Here is a 16,006-nt window from a genome sequence, read left to right on the forward strand (position 1 = left end):
CCCTTTGGAATTTCACTCAAAATTTGATTTTCTCGGTATTCTTTTCGAAAGTATCTTGGAACTATCTGCATTATTCACTAGAAATTATTCGCAGAATTTTCATGGAATCATCCTCAGAAATCATTTCTTTTGTAACTTATCTTCAGAATTCAATACCCTTGAGGTTCTTCTAGGAAGTCAAGTTTAAGTTGTCCGTCCATTCACCAAAACGTTGTTGTTTTTTTCTACCAGAAATGTTCAAAAAAGCTTGCCCCTCCATCCACCAGAACTTTGCAATCTTTACATCAGGAATTTTCAATTCAGCTATCGCCTCCATGCAGCAGATTGTTGCAAATCTTGCACCAGAAATTTTCAATACAACTTGCCCCAGAAAATTTTACACCAGAAAATTTCAATTGACCTGAACAATTCAAATTTTCCACCGTTAATGTTCAATAACAATTGTTCTCCAATCTTCTGATTGGTGCAGATATCCTTTTTCCATTTTCCACCAGACATTTTCAATATAGCTTGCTTCTCCTATCATCAGAATGTTGCAGGTTTTCCACCAAATAAAGCTTGCTCCTATTTTCAGATTTTTCAGTATAAATTTTCAGTAAATCAGCTTCCCTCCAATCATCAGAAAGGTGCAAATTTTACACCAGAAATTGTTATTAAAGTTTGTTCCTCTATTGAGCAAAAGGATGCAAATTTGAGACCAAAAATTTTCCGAAAAGCTTGCCCATCCGTTCACCAGAACGGTGCAGATTTTACTCCAGTAGTTTTGAATATAGCTTAATTTAAATAAAGCTTGTGCCTTCATTTACCAGACCAGTGCAAGTTTTCCACCAGAAATTTTCTGTTCATTTCATTTATCAGAGCGATACAAATTTTGCACCAGAAATTTTCAATAAAGCATGTTCCTCCATTCACCAGAACGGTGCACCAAAAATTTTCAGTGAAGTTTGTTTCACCATGCACCTTTGTGGAGCAATTTTCAGGCTTTGCCGCTTCATGCACCAGAATGGTGCAAATTTTCCACCATAAATTTTCAATGAAGCTTGCATTCATCAGAACGATGCAAATTATGCACCAGAAACATGAATAATGCTTCTACATTCACCACAGTGTTGCGAACGTTCCACCAGAAATTTTCAGTTAAATGTACACCTCCAATTTTTTTGCGTGATTCAATTTTTCCACCAGAATTATTCATTGATGATATTTTTACACCAGAATTATTCAATAAAAAGCTTTTTCTACAATTTACCACCACGAAGGTGAATTTTTTCAACCTTAAATTTACCCTCTTCTTGTAACGCTCCATGAACCACTTTGAAAAAACAAATTACACCAGAATTTTTTTGTATGAACCACTGTGGTGCAATTTTTTGACCAAAAAATTTCATTGAAGTTTGTCCATTCATATATCTTTGTGGTGCAATTTTCAGACACCATCTCAAAGGAATTGACACAATAAAAGGTTTTCAGTGCTTTTATAGTATGAAATGAAGTTATTTACCTTCAAATCAAGTTATCAAGAAATCAAGTTATGTTATATCATAATTTGGAAATGTGGAAATAAACATCTTATTTTTAAAAGGAGGGGCAATTGCCCCACCTTTCTCCACCCTGTGCACGCCAGTGATGTTTGTTTGGAATTTGGGACAAATAGATATCAACGTTTTAAGCTTCATTCAGACGACTTCATTTCGTTTAGTTTTTTATAGCCATGATAGGTGTCAACAGATAAACAATTAAAAAATAAAAGGAAATAAATCAACACACTCAAAAACCTCTTAGAAATCTGATTCTTTAAAGTCTTGTAGATGAAGAATGCCGTAAATGATTTTTATTTTATATTTTGTTAACTTGTAACGTTGCTTCGGTAGTAACCGCAAAACACTCTAGCACTCATCTGTATGTCCAACTTCTGCTATATTTTAGCGACTCAACGTAGTGGAAATCCGTTCGTGTCGTTACCATCTCCAACGAGAAGATGAAAAATGCTTCGCCCGAATCGCTGGCAATTAAAAAGCACTGACCGGAAAAGTGAAAAATGGCGTGCCTCCTTCTGTATGGCTGCAGCCATAGTTGGCGAAAAGAGTGGTAAAAATAAGCTCGATTTTAATAACTCTTGCACTTCTCCACTCGGGCTCCGGGGTGATGGTAACGGACTGAGTACGTGGATAAACCTAGCTTAAAATCTCACGGTTGAGTGTAGTCGAGTTCAGAAGGCTCTCTGAAGTGACTGCAGAGTGGATGGAAGACGAAAGATGAAAAGCAAATAAAGCCTTTGTGCAGATAGTGGTAGCGTAGTTTATCTTTCGTTCGGTAGATGTGTGATTTATCCTATCAAAACATTATTTCGTCTATTTGATTTGGCGGCAGCTTCCGTTGAAGCACCTTCGTGGAGATGGAATAAATTTATAATAAAAATAATCCCCACTATCCCGCCAATATTTCACTCGAAAGATTGCAGTATCCAAAGGAATCGACACAAAGGAGTGAATTTATAATACTTCTCGCCGTCTCGAACTTGGTTACCTCACCGTAGCAAAATCACAAAGGTAGGTGGGATAAATTGCAGCCATTTGTGGTTTTGCTCCGAGCTTTTCCACTAACCTTAGAAGCGAGCTAGGCTGATCATAAACATTTTCATTCCTCTAAACTGGTACTCTGCACGGCCTTTGAAACCGACTCAAATTTGAGCTCTTTTTACTCGAATTCGCTAAAACGCTGGTCCCGATACTAGACTGAGTAAAATGTTCGAAAATATTCCTCAAATATCTGAATTTACTTACTCTACTTAGTCTACTGTCGTCGATTTTTCTCCTATTCGAGCAGATTGTTTAAAAAGAAAGGTCAGTCTACCTGCGAGTGACTTGCGTTTTTGCGAATTTGAGTCGAATTCAACGGCCGTGGTGTTAGTCGGATGCCTGAGGCTAAGCTAAAACGATATTTTTCCTTGGCCGTACAGCCAACTACGATGCGGTCGTTGTGATTTCTGTTTGCGTAGGGCCCACACGAATGGGTTAACAAAAGCCGTTGTTTCGAATATGGAAAAGTTGAATGAAGCAGCAAACTTTCCGAGAAAGGTAGGTATCGTATGGAATGTGCTGAATGCCGGGAGGTATTCCGATACTGAGCAGCCTCAAGCTTACTGGAACACATTGTTTTGCGTTTGAACAAAAGGAGCTAACGGCCGTGGTTGGATTGAACTAGCCTTTGAAAAGAAAAATGTTTCCCGAGTTTCAAACACAGAATTTATTAATATTTTAATGAATCATGAACTGCTCAAAATAGGGTAATTTTATGTTTGAATCATCAGAAAAAAAAACCTCTAACGATAATCCAATTGAAAATCAAATTACGCTTTGCTTTCTGATGCAAAAAATCCTTCTCCCCATTCCATCAATCAGGAATCGTTATCTTCTGCAAAATTGTACTAGCTGAGCTAAAAATACAACCAAATCCCGGACGATTTTCAGCCACATCAAATTACGATCAATCATCCTTCAGTACAGACTGTAAGAGGAAACGACGGCTTAGCTTCATTTGTAATTAATTGTTCCTCTCTTTTGCTTTCCATTGCATTGTGAGTGTTGTTTTCCGGTAGAAAGGCGCGTGCCACACAGCAAGTGCATCCCAGTAGGCAACTAATCGTTTCCTGTTGTGGTTCTGTTGGACGTGCACCGCCTTCTGAGACACAAAGATTGTCACACACACACACTTCATATTTACGACTTCACACATTCCAACCGCTTTGACTCATTTCACAGTTCAAATTTTGTTCACTGCAACATGACCTTGAGACATATCGAATTGCGAGTTTCCAGACCGTTTTTATTTTCGTCACTCCCCGGTACATGTTTTTGTTTTTCTTCCATTGTGGCACCGGTTTAAATTTTGTTTTCCCTTGTTTCCCACTGCACAAATTCAATTAGAACAGAACGGCACTTTTCGTTCGGAGGCATGTTTTCCGTCGATGTCAGGTCAGTGCCTACACGTCTGTGTTGCACGAATTCCATCGATGGGACACTCACCGATGATCAGTATGATGAAATTTAATCCGAAATGCATCCGGGTCATGGTAATCCTCAAGTTGGCCATGGATAATCCTTTTGACTGTGTTGCAACACTGTATCCGTAAGACATTAATGACCTCTATTCATTAAAACACTTTATTGCCTTCGTTTCACGGAGATAAAAAAAACGGATTCGCTTTGTTACTTGTGGTTGTATTTCCTTTTTGTATTATATTATTAACACGTATTTTGCTTCTTTCAGTGGAAATCAATTTCTCCGGAAAATTTCACTTAATTGGATTACAAATGCGATTATCGATACTGCTACGCAACCGTTATATATTCCATCCTTGGTTGCATCACTTATCTTCCTGTATCCAAAATACTTTTTTTTATCTATTCAATACAACTTTAGTATCACTGATCCTCGCTGCAATCAATATAAACATGAATGAATAGAAGAAAAAACAACGCTCATTCAGTACCACCCTAATGGGAAACGGTTGCACGTGCACTCACTTTTACTTCAGTGTGAGAGAGAAGCATGACCGAGTTTTCCAACTTTTCCTCTTCCGATCCGAACCGAACGAACAACCAACCGAGACTGGAGGACGACATCGACAAAGTGTGCCATGGATCCTGCTATCGCGTTTCTTGGTGGTTCATGAGTGCATTTTCCATTCGTTCCATAGTTGGAGGGTTTCTGGAGGTTGGAATGAATTTCATGTTCGTAGCATGCGTGAAAAATTGAGTTCTTCGGAGACGGATTGAGTGTGGGCTGAACAGCTGATTTCTATGTCAACATGACATGATGGAGGTGGACAAATTAATGCATTCCATAGAATATGTCAAGAGCCACATGTGAAAAGGGCATACAAGCTTTTTGTAAACAAACCTTCTTATGCCCTTTTCTCGCCAACCGAGGGTCGCTCACGCAAACCAACAATATCATCGGGAAGGGGAATGCTTCTCCTACCCGCTAATGTTGATGGTTTGCGTTGGAGTCATATAGGTGGCGAGAAAAGAGCATAAGAAGGTTTGTTTACAAAAAGCTTGTATGCCCTTTTCACATGTTGTTCTTGATGTGTTTAGTTTTCGGAAGTAACGAACAAACATTTGACTAATGAAAATTTAATGCAACGAAAATGTCAGTGGATTGATTATTCGGCATGGTTGGTGAAAGATAAGGGACACGGAGAAATGAACGTTCTTCCTGAGCCCTAATTGCTTCCGCCAGTTTTTAAAACGCATTTTGATAGAGTTCTGGGTTAAGAAAACATATACAGTCAACTCTTTTTATTTCGATGCTTAATATTTTGCTATATGTCGATGGTTATCCCGATCTACTCCAACAGTTTTAGCGAGATTGACGCAACCTTCTTAACAAACCATCCTGTAGGAAGCTTAATAATGCGAATTGCGTTATTCGATTTGTTGGATCGTATCGTTGGAAGGAGATTCTTAAATTCTCGTGGATTTCGCGTAAGTGTCTTTGCTTACGGGTCCACCCCTCCGTTTTGGCCCTTCATACAGTGATATTGTGAATTCAGATCGGTAGCTCAAATTGAACTTGTAATTAAGTGGAGCTGCATACAAGACAAGATCTTCGAATGGATGATGGCTATCTTACATACATACATACATGTCGATGGTTATCCCGATGCCTTCAAACGGTCTAGCCTTAATAGCCTTGTTCATGTTCTATATCTCGATGATTCCTTCCTGTAGTTGTTTTAATCTTTCAAAAGACGGAATATCCAAACGTTCTGGTTTAAAGCAACATAAATCACATTGAAAAAGTGGCAGCCACATAGCGATAGACGGTGGTACCAAGTAATTGGACGAATCAAGAAGGTTAGGACTGCCTTTGCGCCAATCCAATCTGTCATGACCCAAAAAAAGCGACTCGTGGACCAAATTAGGTTCTAGTTTTAAATTATTTGTTCATAACAGTCGGAGTCAGAGGTACTTCTTCTTCAACTCCAACTCTACAGCCCTGGAAGACACTATTCTCAATGTTGCAATTAACTTTCTACACATTGTTTTCTCACAAATAATTTGCTGTAAGCACTTTTGAACTTTTGATGGCATTTTGCTCAAGTAACTTAATTGTTATCTCTCGCTAACGCACTATATTCTATTTTCATTGCTAATCACCATCTTTTTAAATTGAGTGAAAATGCTATACAGGGCGGACTCGATTATCCGGAGTCTTGAAAAAAATTTCACTCCGGATAATCGAGTCATAAAAAAAAATTTTTTGTTGGTCTTATGTGGTCTCATTTAATGTTTTTAGTGGTCCCATTGAACGCTATTGAAGGATTATGGAATCGGACCACTGGTTTTGTAGATATCGCCGGAACAAGTTTATGGGCCATGAGGCTATGGTCAATGGTGGAAAAAATTAAGTACCTTGGACCATATTGGCCACTTCCGGGCAAGTTCCGAGTGCCTCCGGAAAAGTGGCCAGAACCAGACTTGAATAATAACCTATCATGAGGCACATTCGATAAGAAGATCAATGGAATTGAACCCATGGACCATCCGCTTGAGAAGCGAATCGTAGTCTCGCGACTCTCACGAGTGTGTAGAGACAAAGTTGAGCTTGGCTAAAAATCACGGCTACCGTGAAGGCACCATATTTGACGCGGTTCCTAACTTGACGCACTCGATCAATTTCGACCATTTTCCATTAATATTTTTTTTAAATGTTAACATTGCAAATATTAGTTCCGGTGCTCTAGGGATGATAGTGTAACAATTCAACTGATGGTTGCTGATAAAGTGACTGCAGGCGAAAATGAAGACGAGAATGCGGAATTCGATGTCATGTCTGATGCTGACATAGTCAATGCTGTTCTTAACCATGATTCACATTTTTATGAAGGAGAAAGCGTGACGAACACCACTCTGGATGAAACTGCAAACATTTCTACAGAAAATGACAACCAAGATGAGGAGTACGAACCTGTTCCAGATCAATCAGCGCTGAATAGTATTGACACTATCATCACATGGGCTGAGGAAAACCAATTGCCGTTGGAACGGCAGTTTTTACTTCATGAAATCAGGGGAAATATTCTTGATAAAATAGTCAATAAGGATTGATTTGTGATCAAATTTGCAATTCTCTTTGTTTTTTTTTTTTTTTTTTTTTTTTTTAACTCTTTATTTGTTCCAAATTCAAAATAAATTACATTTCATTTTTAACCTAGGTGCTCCAGTTACTACAGTAACTTACCAGCCTTAATTGTTATGATGTATATCTAAGTGTTTTTACATTGTTCCTGTCTTGGCAATTCAGTATTTTAAACAGGTTTTTTTAAACCTGCATGTCAGTATAACAATTGATAGCTTAAAACTAAATAACTAAAACTAAATCTTATCTAAGTATAAAGGGAATTAATCGTTGCAATTGAGGATTGTAACGATTTTTGCCGGAAATTATTAATTATTTTGTTGGACATTTGTGCTAAAGTCTCAACATTCGAAATTCTATGTACTTCGGTAGTACTGTACCAGGGAGGCAACTTCAAAATCATCTTCAGAATTTTGTTCTGAATCCTTTGAAGTGCTTTTTTCCTGGTAGTGCAACAACTAGACCATATTGGCACAGCGTAAAGCATGGCCGGTCTAAAAACTTGTTTAAATATTAGAAGTTTATTCGTCAGGCAAAGTTTGGATTTCCTGTTTATAAGAGGATACAAACATTTTATATAGGGTATACGTCCCTAACCTCGGTCTAATATGCAGCCATCGATTACGTTTTTAATCATAACTCATCAATGAATTTACCTGCAAACGATATTCTACTGCTAAATGGTATGCTTAGATATGCTTATCATGTCGTTTGCTATCAGAAACCACGAAAAGTTGAAAAACTTACTTTTTTTAAGACAATAACTCACGAGGGAAATGTATGTAATATGGGTCTATTGTCCCCAAATTGGGTCTATTTATGGATGCAACTTCGTCCTATCTTGTTTGATCCTCAAAAAACGCTCTTGGTAACGTTTTCTGATGTATTTTTTTATCACTATCACTGTTAACTTAATGCTCTTCATTCCTCAAAACATTTCTTAGAGAAAATTTTACGAAAACTACATTAAATCACTCAATTTAAAAATTAAAAATTAAAAATTTCGCTTATCGTCTTTTGACCGCAGAATATCTAAATCAGAACATTGTGATGTTCATTATACAGGTTTGGCAGAAAAAATCTCCCTTCCTGTTCGTTCCTTATCATCCAAATGCAAAACAACATTGTTGACGTTACTCTTATTGCTATATGCTGTCAAATGAATTTCATGGGTCATAGTTAGGAACATAGAAAAGAAATGTGTCCCTAAAGTTGGGTCCATGTTTTACTTGTGAAAACGTTGTTAAACAATTAAAATAAACATAAAATATTCAAACAGCAACTGTAAGTTTTACGTCTAGTGTGTATTATCAGGTAATTCCAATCAATAAATGCCATAATCAGGCCATTTGATGATCGTCAGTCAACCTTCCCATCTTAACCTTATAAGTCATGGCGGCTAAAAACTCCGAACATTGTGATATTCTCAACCAGTTTTATTACTTACGAGAGCTGAAAATGTATTGAAATGTTGTGATATAAATTGATTTGTGTGTGGTACACATTTATCAACCATCAGTGATCAATATTTTCCTTATTTTTTGTGTAATATTCCTTAATTAATTATTTATTTGCGTGATAGGCCGAATGAAAGGACTAGACCCACATTACATACCGTAGCCCTATTTGTTACATTTGGCTTGAATGCCCTCAATGTGATCTTTAAAAGTTAATTTATGGTCAAGTATTAATCCAAGATATTTCACTTGGTTTGACCAGGAAATTGGAACTCCGTTCATAGTGACTATGTGACTACTACTAGGTTTCAAAAAGGAAGCCCTGGGCTTATGTGGAAATATTATAAGTTGAGTTTTGGAAGCGTTGGGAGAAATCTTCCATTTTTGTAAATAAGAAGAGAAAATATCTAAACTTTTCTGAAGTCTGCTGCAAATAACACGAAGACTTCTTCCTTTAGCGGAAATGCCTGTGTCATCAGCGAACAAAGATTTGTGGCAACCCTGAGGCAAATCAGGGAGGTCCGAAGTGAAAATGTTATACAATATAGGCCCAAGAATGCTACCCTGAGGAACTCCTGCTCTAACAGGTAGTCGATTAGATTTGGAATTTTGATAATTTACCTGCAGAGTTCTGTCAGTTAAATAATTTTGAACTAATTTCATAATGTAAAGTGGAAAATTAAATTTTTTCAATTTAGCAATCAAACCTTCATGCCAAACACTGTCGAATGCTTTTTCTATGTCTAGAAGAGCAACTCCAGTTGAGTGGCCTTCAGATTTGTTTGAACGAATTAAATTGGTAACTCTCAAGAGTTGATGAGTAGTTGAATGCCCATGGCGAAATCCAAACTGCTCATCTGCAAAAATTGAGTTCGTATTGATGTGAAGCATCATTCTATTCAAAATTATTTTTTCAAAAAGTTTACTTATTGAAGAAAGCAAACTTATTGGACGGTAGCTAGAAGCTTCAGCTGGATTTTTATCCGGCTTCAAAATTGGAACAACTTTTGCATTTTTCCATTTATCAGGAAAGTATGCCAAATGGAAACATCTGTTAAATAATTTTACCAGGAAAGACAAGGTACTCTCTGGGAGTTTTTTGATGAGGATATAGAAAATTCCATCATCACCTGGAGCTTTCATATTTTGAAATTTTTTAGTTATAGACCTTATTTCGTCCAAATCAGTCCCCCAGGAATCATCAAAAATATTTTCCCGAGAGAAAATATTCAGAAAATCCCGAGCAACCTGATTCTCAATAGGACTAGTAAGACCCAAACTGAAATTATGGGAACTCTCGAATTGCTTAGCAAGTTTCTGAGCTTTTTCCAAATTTGTGATCAAAATTTTACCACCTTCTTTAAGCGCTGGAATTGGCTTTTGAGGTTTTTTCAAAATTTTTGTGAGTTTCCAAAAGGGTTTGGAACTCGGGTCTAATTTAGAAACATTATTTTCAAAAGTTTTGTTCCTCAGGGCAGAGAATCGCTTTTTAATTTGTTTTTGCAAATCCCGCCAGATAACTTTCATGGCAGGATCGCGTGTTCTTTGAAATTGTCTCCTACGGACATTTTTAAGACGGATCAAGAGCTGAAGATCATCGTCTATTATAATTGAATCGAATTTAACCTCGCATTTTGGTACTGAGGCAGCTCTTGCTTCAACTATAGAAGTAGTCAGAGATTCAAGAGCATAATTAATTTCATCTTTGGTTTGCAAAGGAATGTTTGGATCGAAGTTATATTCCATAAATGTTCGATATTGCTCCCAATCAGCCCTATGGTAATTGAAAGTAAAGCTGTTGGGATTAGAAATTATTTCTTGGGATATTTCAAAAGTTACTGGAAGGTGATCAGAACCGAAGTCAGCATGGGTAACCAATTGGCTACAAAGATGACATGAATCAGTTAAGACCAAATCAATAGTTGAGGGATTTCTTGCAGAAGAAAAGCATGCTGGGCTGTTTGGATATTGAATAGTGTAATAACCTGCAGAACAATCATCAAACAGAATATTACCATTGGAATTGCTTTGAGCATTATTCCATGAGCGGTGTTTTGCATTAAAATCACCAATAATGAAGAATTTAGACCTATGACGGGTAAGTTTCTGGAGGTCACCCTTGAGAAAATTCTTTTTCTGGCCTACGCATTGGAATGGCAAATAGGCAGCTATAAACGTTAGTTGTCCAAATTTTGTTTCAATAGAAACTCCCAAAGTTTCAAAAACTTTGGTTTCAAATGAAGAAAGAATTTTATGCTTGATTCGTCTGTGAATAATGATGGCAACGCCACCACAGGGTCCATCAAGACGATCATTTCTATAAATCAAGTAATTTGCGTCCTTCTTAACCTTATGGTCAGGTTTAAGGAACGTTTCAGTTATAACGGCAATATGCACGTTATGAACTCTCAAAAAATTAAATAGCTCGTCTTCATTATCTTTAAGAGATCGAGCATTCCAATTTAAAATATTTAAAGCTTTAAAATCCATTACTGAATTTTAAAGTCATGACAATATTATTAGCAAATTTTACTCCAGTTTGAATAGCATCAAACATGGAGTTAGATTTAAGCATATCAGAAATCATGTCAATTAATGAATTCTGTAAAAATTCCATTTTAGGGGCAGTAATGCTTCCTAAGTCAAAATTGTCAAAATTTCCGTTAGAACGTTGGTTAGTATTTTGATTTCTACCCGCTGCAATAGCAGAATAGGTAACTCCATTAACTCGCTGAACATTGTTAGCAGCGAGGGGAGTAGGTACAGATGAAACATTTGAAGCAGGGGTGATATTTGTACCTACGGGTACGAATGTAGAATTTGTTCCTCGCTGACCGTTGTTAACAGCAGAGGAATTTGTACCTGGTCGGAAACGTGGAGCGTTTCCTACCTGTCGGTTAGAACGAGATTGTAGGATCGCTTTGCGAGTCTTACATTCCCAAAAATTGGATTTGTGGTTTTCACCACAATTTGAACATTTAAATTTCTTAGGATCTTCCTTCACAGGACAGTCGTCCTTTGCGTGAGAGGAATCACCACAATTCATGCATTTAGCTGGCATGTAGCAATTTTTAGTTCCGTGACCCCATCCCTGGCACTTACGGCACTGGGTGAGGTTTTGGAAATTTCCTCCAGTCTTCCTGAAGTGTTCCCACTTCACTCGGACATGGAGCATAAGGCTAGCTTTTTCTAAGGCCTTAAGGTTGTTTAGTTCACTAGACTTGAAGTGAACTAAATAAAAATCATTAGAAATCCCGTTGCGCGAATCGCCAGGACGGGATTTCATTTTCATTTTGATTACTTGGAGTGACACAACTCCAAGTAATTTTGCCAGTTCATCTTTGATCTGATCCAGGGATTCACCACTGGGCAGTCCTTTCATGACAACCTTGAACACACGTTCAGTTTTGGTGTCGTAGGTAAAAAATTTGTGCTTCTTCTCAGTAAGATACTTGAGAAGACATTTAAATCCGTCCAAGGTTTCAGCCAATACACGGCATTCACCCCGACGTCCAATTTGTAGTGAAAACTTAACTTTCACGAAATTCAAAAGTTCCATGCGAAGAGCATGGAAATCGGTAGTGGTTATCACAATAGGGGGAATCTTTTCCTTCTTGGCATTAAGCCGGGAAAGTTTACTAGAATTTTTTTTGGATGATGGATCATTCTCATCATCCGTGAGCAAATCAAATTGATTACTCAAATTAATTTCTTCAGAAGGGGGGTCAAGAGTTTGCCCCTTTCTTTTGCGTTTAGGCGCCATGGCGGCAGTAAATTTTTCATCCAAATCGACTTCCAAGCAGATTGCTATAAGAATCTGAAGGATCGAAGAGGAATTTTCCAAATCGATATCCAAGAAGGATTACCTCGGGTAGGGTCCAAACAAGGATCGAAGAGGAATAAGAGGAGTTGAACAAGGTAGAAAATTTTTACAGGTTGAGCACTGAAAAGTGCTGTTTAAATTTATTGTAGCTTTAGGTAGTAGTAACACTTCCTTAAGCAAAAAGCAAATAGATCCGCACGGCAAGAGAGCACGATGCGGACTGCAATTCTCTTTGTTTTTACTGAATCACTTTACTGATGAACTACTGTTTTTACTGAAATGATGATTGTACTTTGTACAACAGTGTGAGTTTTCTATTGCCATTTTGCAGCCGAGCTACCAATCGATATGAATCCAACGGGTATTCATTAAAAAACTTGTTTTTAACTAAAACAGCTAAAATTTGATCACAGTTAACCCACAAAAATGCGTATAATAGAGAAAATGTGAATGGAACGCGTAACCGGTGTCCGTACTACGTGGGATTTAACTTTATTGGTTACAACATGGAAAATCTCGAGATCCTGACCAGATAGAAAATTACTGTCTTCGGCAAAGTTGTTCTAGAGATCATAATCATAAAATTACTGTCGTCGACAAACTTGTTCAGAAGGTCAAGGCCTTTTCGTTGGTGGACAGTAGTTCAGCGTTTTCTCACTTGGTGGCACTAGTATAGATCCTTACCATATAAAAAGTTACTGTCTTCGGCAAAGTTTTTCAGGAAATCCAGATCTTTTCGTTGGTGGAGTAGTTCAGAAAATTCTCACTACGTGGCGCTAGTATACACATGCAATTTTTGCAATAGCTCGAGATCCTGAGCAGATAGAAGTTACTGTCTTCGGCAAACTTGTTCAGGGTGTCAAGTAGTTTTCGCTGGTGGACAGTAGTTCATAATTTTCTCACTACACGGCGCTAGTATAAACGTGAAATTCTCATATAAAATATCTCGAGATTCTGACCAGATAGAAAGTTACTGTCTTGGGCAAAGCTGTTCAGGAGATCATAGCTTTTTTTGCTGATTAACAGTAGTTCAAAATCTTCTCACTAGGTAGTGCTCGTATACATGTTAAGTTCTCGCATATGATACATCACTAGATCCTGACGAGATAAAGAATAAATGTCTAATGAGAGAGAGAAGGATTAGTATTTTCCATTTAATTCCACTACTTTATTTGCTTATCCTTAACAGATACGCGTATTTCGTCTACAATGTGCAGACTTCTTCAGTGTCTTGTACTAGTAGTCGAGTATTAGTACAAGACACTGAAGAAGTCTGCACATTGTAGACGAAATACGCGTATCTGTCAAGGATAAGCAAATAAAGTAGTGGAATTAAATGGAAAATACTAATTCTTCTCTCTCTCATTATACAGGTATTCTACTAAGACGCCCACATTCATCAGGAATAAATGTCTTTGGCAAAGTTTTTCAGGAAGTCAAGATCTTTTCGTTGGTGGACAGTTGTTCAGAATTTTCTCCCTACTCGGTGCTAGTATACACATGCAATTCTCGCATATACAATAGCTCGAGATCCTGAGTAGATAGAAAGTTACTGTTTTCGGCAAACTTGTTCAGGGGGTTAAGAATTTTTGGCTGGTGGACAGTAGCCTAGAAATTTTTCACCACATGGTGCTAGTAAACGTGTACAATTCTCGCGTATGCTAAGCTCAAGATTCTGAACAGGTAGAAAATTACTGTCTTCGAAAAAGTTATTCATGAGGTCAATGCCTATTGCTTGGTGCACAATAGGCGCTAGTATACATGCAAAATTCTCGCATGTAAAATATCTTGAGATTCTGATCAGATAGATTTCTCTGGTGGACAGTAGTTCAAAATTTTCTCACTACGTAGCGCTAGAATACACGTGAAATTCTCGCATGTGGTTTGTTTCGAGATCCTAATCAGATAGAAAGTTACTGTCTACAACAAAGTTATTCAGGAGGTCAAAGTCTTTTGGCAATAGTTTAGAATTTTCTCATAAACTCTAGGCTTTAAACTCATGAACAACTTTGTTCAAGACAGTAACTTTCTATCTGGTCAAGAACGTGAGATATTTTATATGCGAGAATTTCACATGTATACTAGCTGAAGTGAGAAAATTCTGAACTACTGTCCACCAGCCAAAAGAGCTTGACCTCCTGAACAACCTTCTATCTGATCAGGATCTCGAGATTTAGCATATGCGAGAAGTGTACATGTATACTAACGCCACGTGGTGAGAAAATTATTAACTACTGTTTACCAGCCAAAAAGTCTTGAACCCCTAAACAACTTTGCCGAAGACAGCAACTTTCTAGCTGATCAAGATCTCGAGCTATTGAATATGGGAGAAAGGCACGTATATACTAGCACCGCGTAGTGAGAAAATTCTAAACTATTGTCACCCAACAAAAAGATCATGACTTCCTGAAAAACTTTGCCGAATACATTTACTTTCTACCTGGTCAGGATCTAGAGATATTTAATATGCAAGAGTTTCACATCTATAGTAGCGCCGCAAAGTGAGAAAACTCTGAACTACTGTCCACCTGCGAAAAAGCCTTGACATCCTGAACAACTATGCCGAAGACAGTACCTTTCTAACTGGTTGGGAACTCGAGATATTTTATATGAGAATTTCGCGTGTATACTAGCGTCGCGTAGTGAGCAAATTCTGAACTAGTGAGCACCAAGCAATAGGCTTTGATCTCCTGAAAAACTTTGTTAAAGACAGTAACTTTTTATCTGGTCAGAATCTCAAGATATATCACATGCGAGAATTTCACATGTATACTAGCGGTACGTAGTGAGAAAATTCTGAAATACTGTCCGCCAGCGACAAGGCTATGATCTCCTGAACAACTTTGTCAGTGACATTTACTTTCTGTCTTGTCAGAATCTTGATATATTCCATATTGTAATCAATTAAGTCAAATCCCACGTAGTATGGTCACAGTTTTCGCGGTTTTTATTTACATTTTCCCTTTTATCCGCATTTTTTAGGTGTTTACTGTAATCAAAGTTTAGCTTGTTTAGATCAAAACAAGATTTTTGAGGAATACTCGTTGGTTTCAGATCAATTGGTAACTCAGCAACAAAATGGCAATGGAAAACTCATGTGTGTTGTACAAAGTACAACAGCGCGAGTAACGGAGGGTTAAAGGCCCTTTGGTACATTTTTTTACGGATCTTTAAAAATTTTGTTCGGTTGCCATTCCCCGCCCCCCTTAAACGTGACGTAATTAGTGAACGGACCATCATGGGATTCAGTTTTTGTATGTTGTTGTGGCACATGATATGTTTGATTCCTTTCAGGTTAAAGGTAATCCAAAACCCCTTAACGCCGGATTTTGTAACAAAGGCACACAAACACTTAAATATAGTCATTTCCCGATCTTGTCAGACTGAGTCGAACGATGTTTGTTACTCGTCCCCGGATCGAAAGTTGGTTTTCCAAGCGGTTTATGAAAAATAATTTGCAAGATAGGTCAAAAAAATATGACTCCGGATAATCGAGCCATTTTCTCCGGATAATCGAGCTCCGGATAATCGAGCCTCCGGTTAATCGAGCCTCCGGATAATCGAGTCCGGCCTGTACTAA

General features: G+C 37.7%; 1 protein-coding gene and 1 pseudogene across 2 annotated transcripts in view; one reads left to right on the forward strand and one right to left on the reverse strand.

The window, feature by feature from the left end:
* The window catches only part of LOC135717493 (neural cell adhesion molecule 1-like), a 35,636-nt gene extending 31,047 nt beyond the window's left edge, over positions 1 to 4,589 (reverse strand). The window contains exons 1-2 of one of the 2 annotated variants that reach the window (XM_065239596.1): positions 4,527 to 4,544; positions 4,026 to 4,437 (exon numbers count right to left, since the gene is read on the reverse strand). In XM_065239596.1, coding sequence (XP_065095668.1) covers positions 4,026 to 4,137 — 112 coding nt within the window. In that variant the 5' untranslated portion in view covers positions 4,138 to 4,437; positions 4,527 to 4,544. Of the gene's footprint in view, positions 1 to 4,025 lie in introns of both variants that reach the window. The other variant, XM_065239595.1, reaches the window with a different exon arrangement.
* Positions 4,552 to 16,006, forward strand: part of LOC135717491 (uncharacterized) — a 77,815-nt pseudogene continuing 66,360 nt past the window's right edge.

Source organism: Ochlerotatus camptorhynchus, unplaced genomic scaffold (assembly GCF_037179485.1).
Source record: "Ochlerotatus camptorhynchus isolate MF236.1 unplaced genomic scaffold, CSIRO-AGI_Acam_v1.1 ptg000057l, whole genome shotgun sequence".
In the NCBI taxonomy this organism is placed as follows: Eukaryota; Metazoa; Arthropoda; class Insecta; order Diptera; family Culicidae; genus Ochlerotatus; species Ochlerotatus camptorhynchus.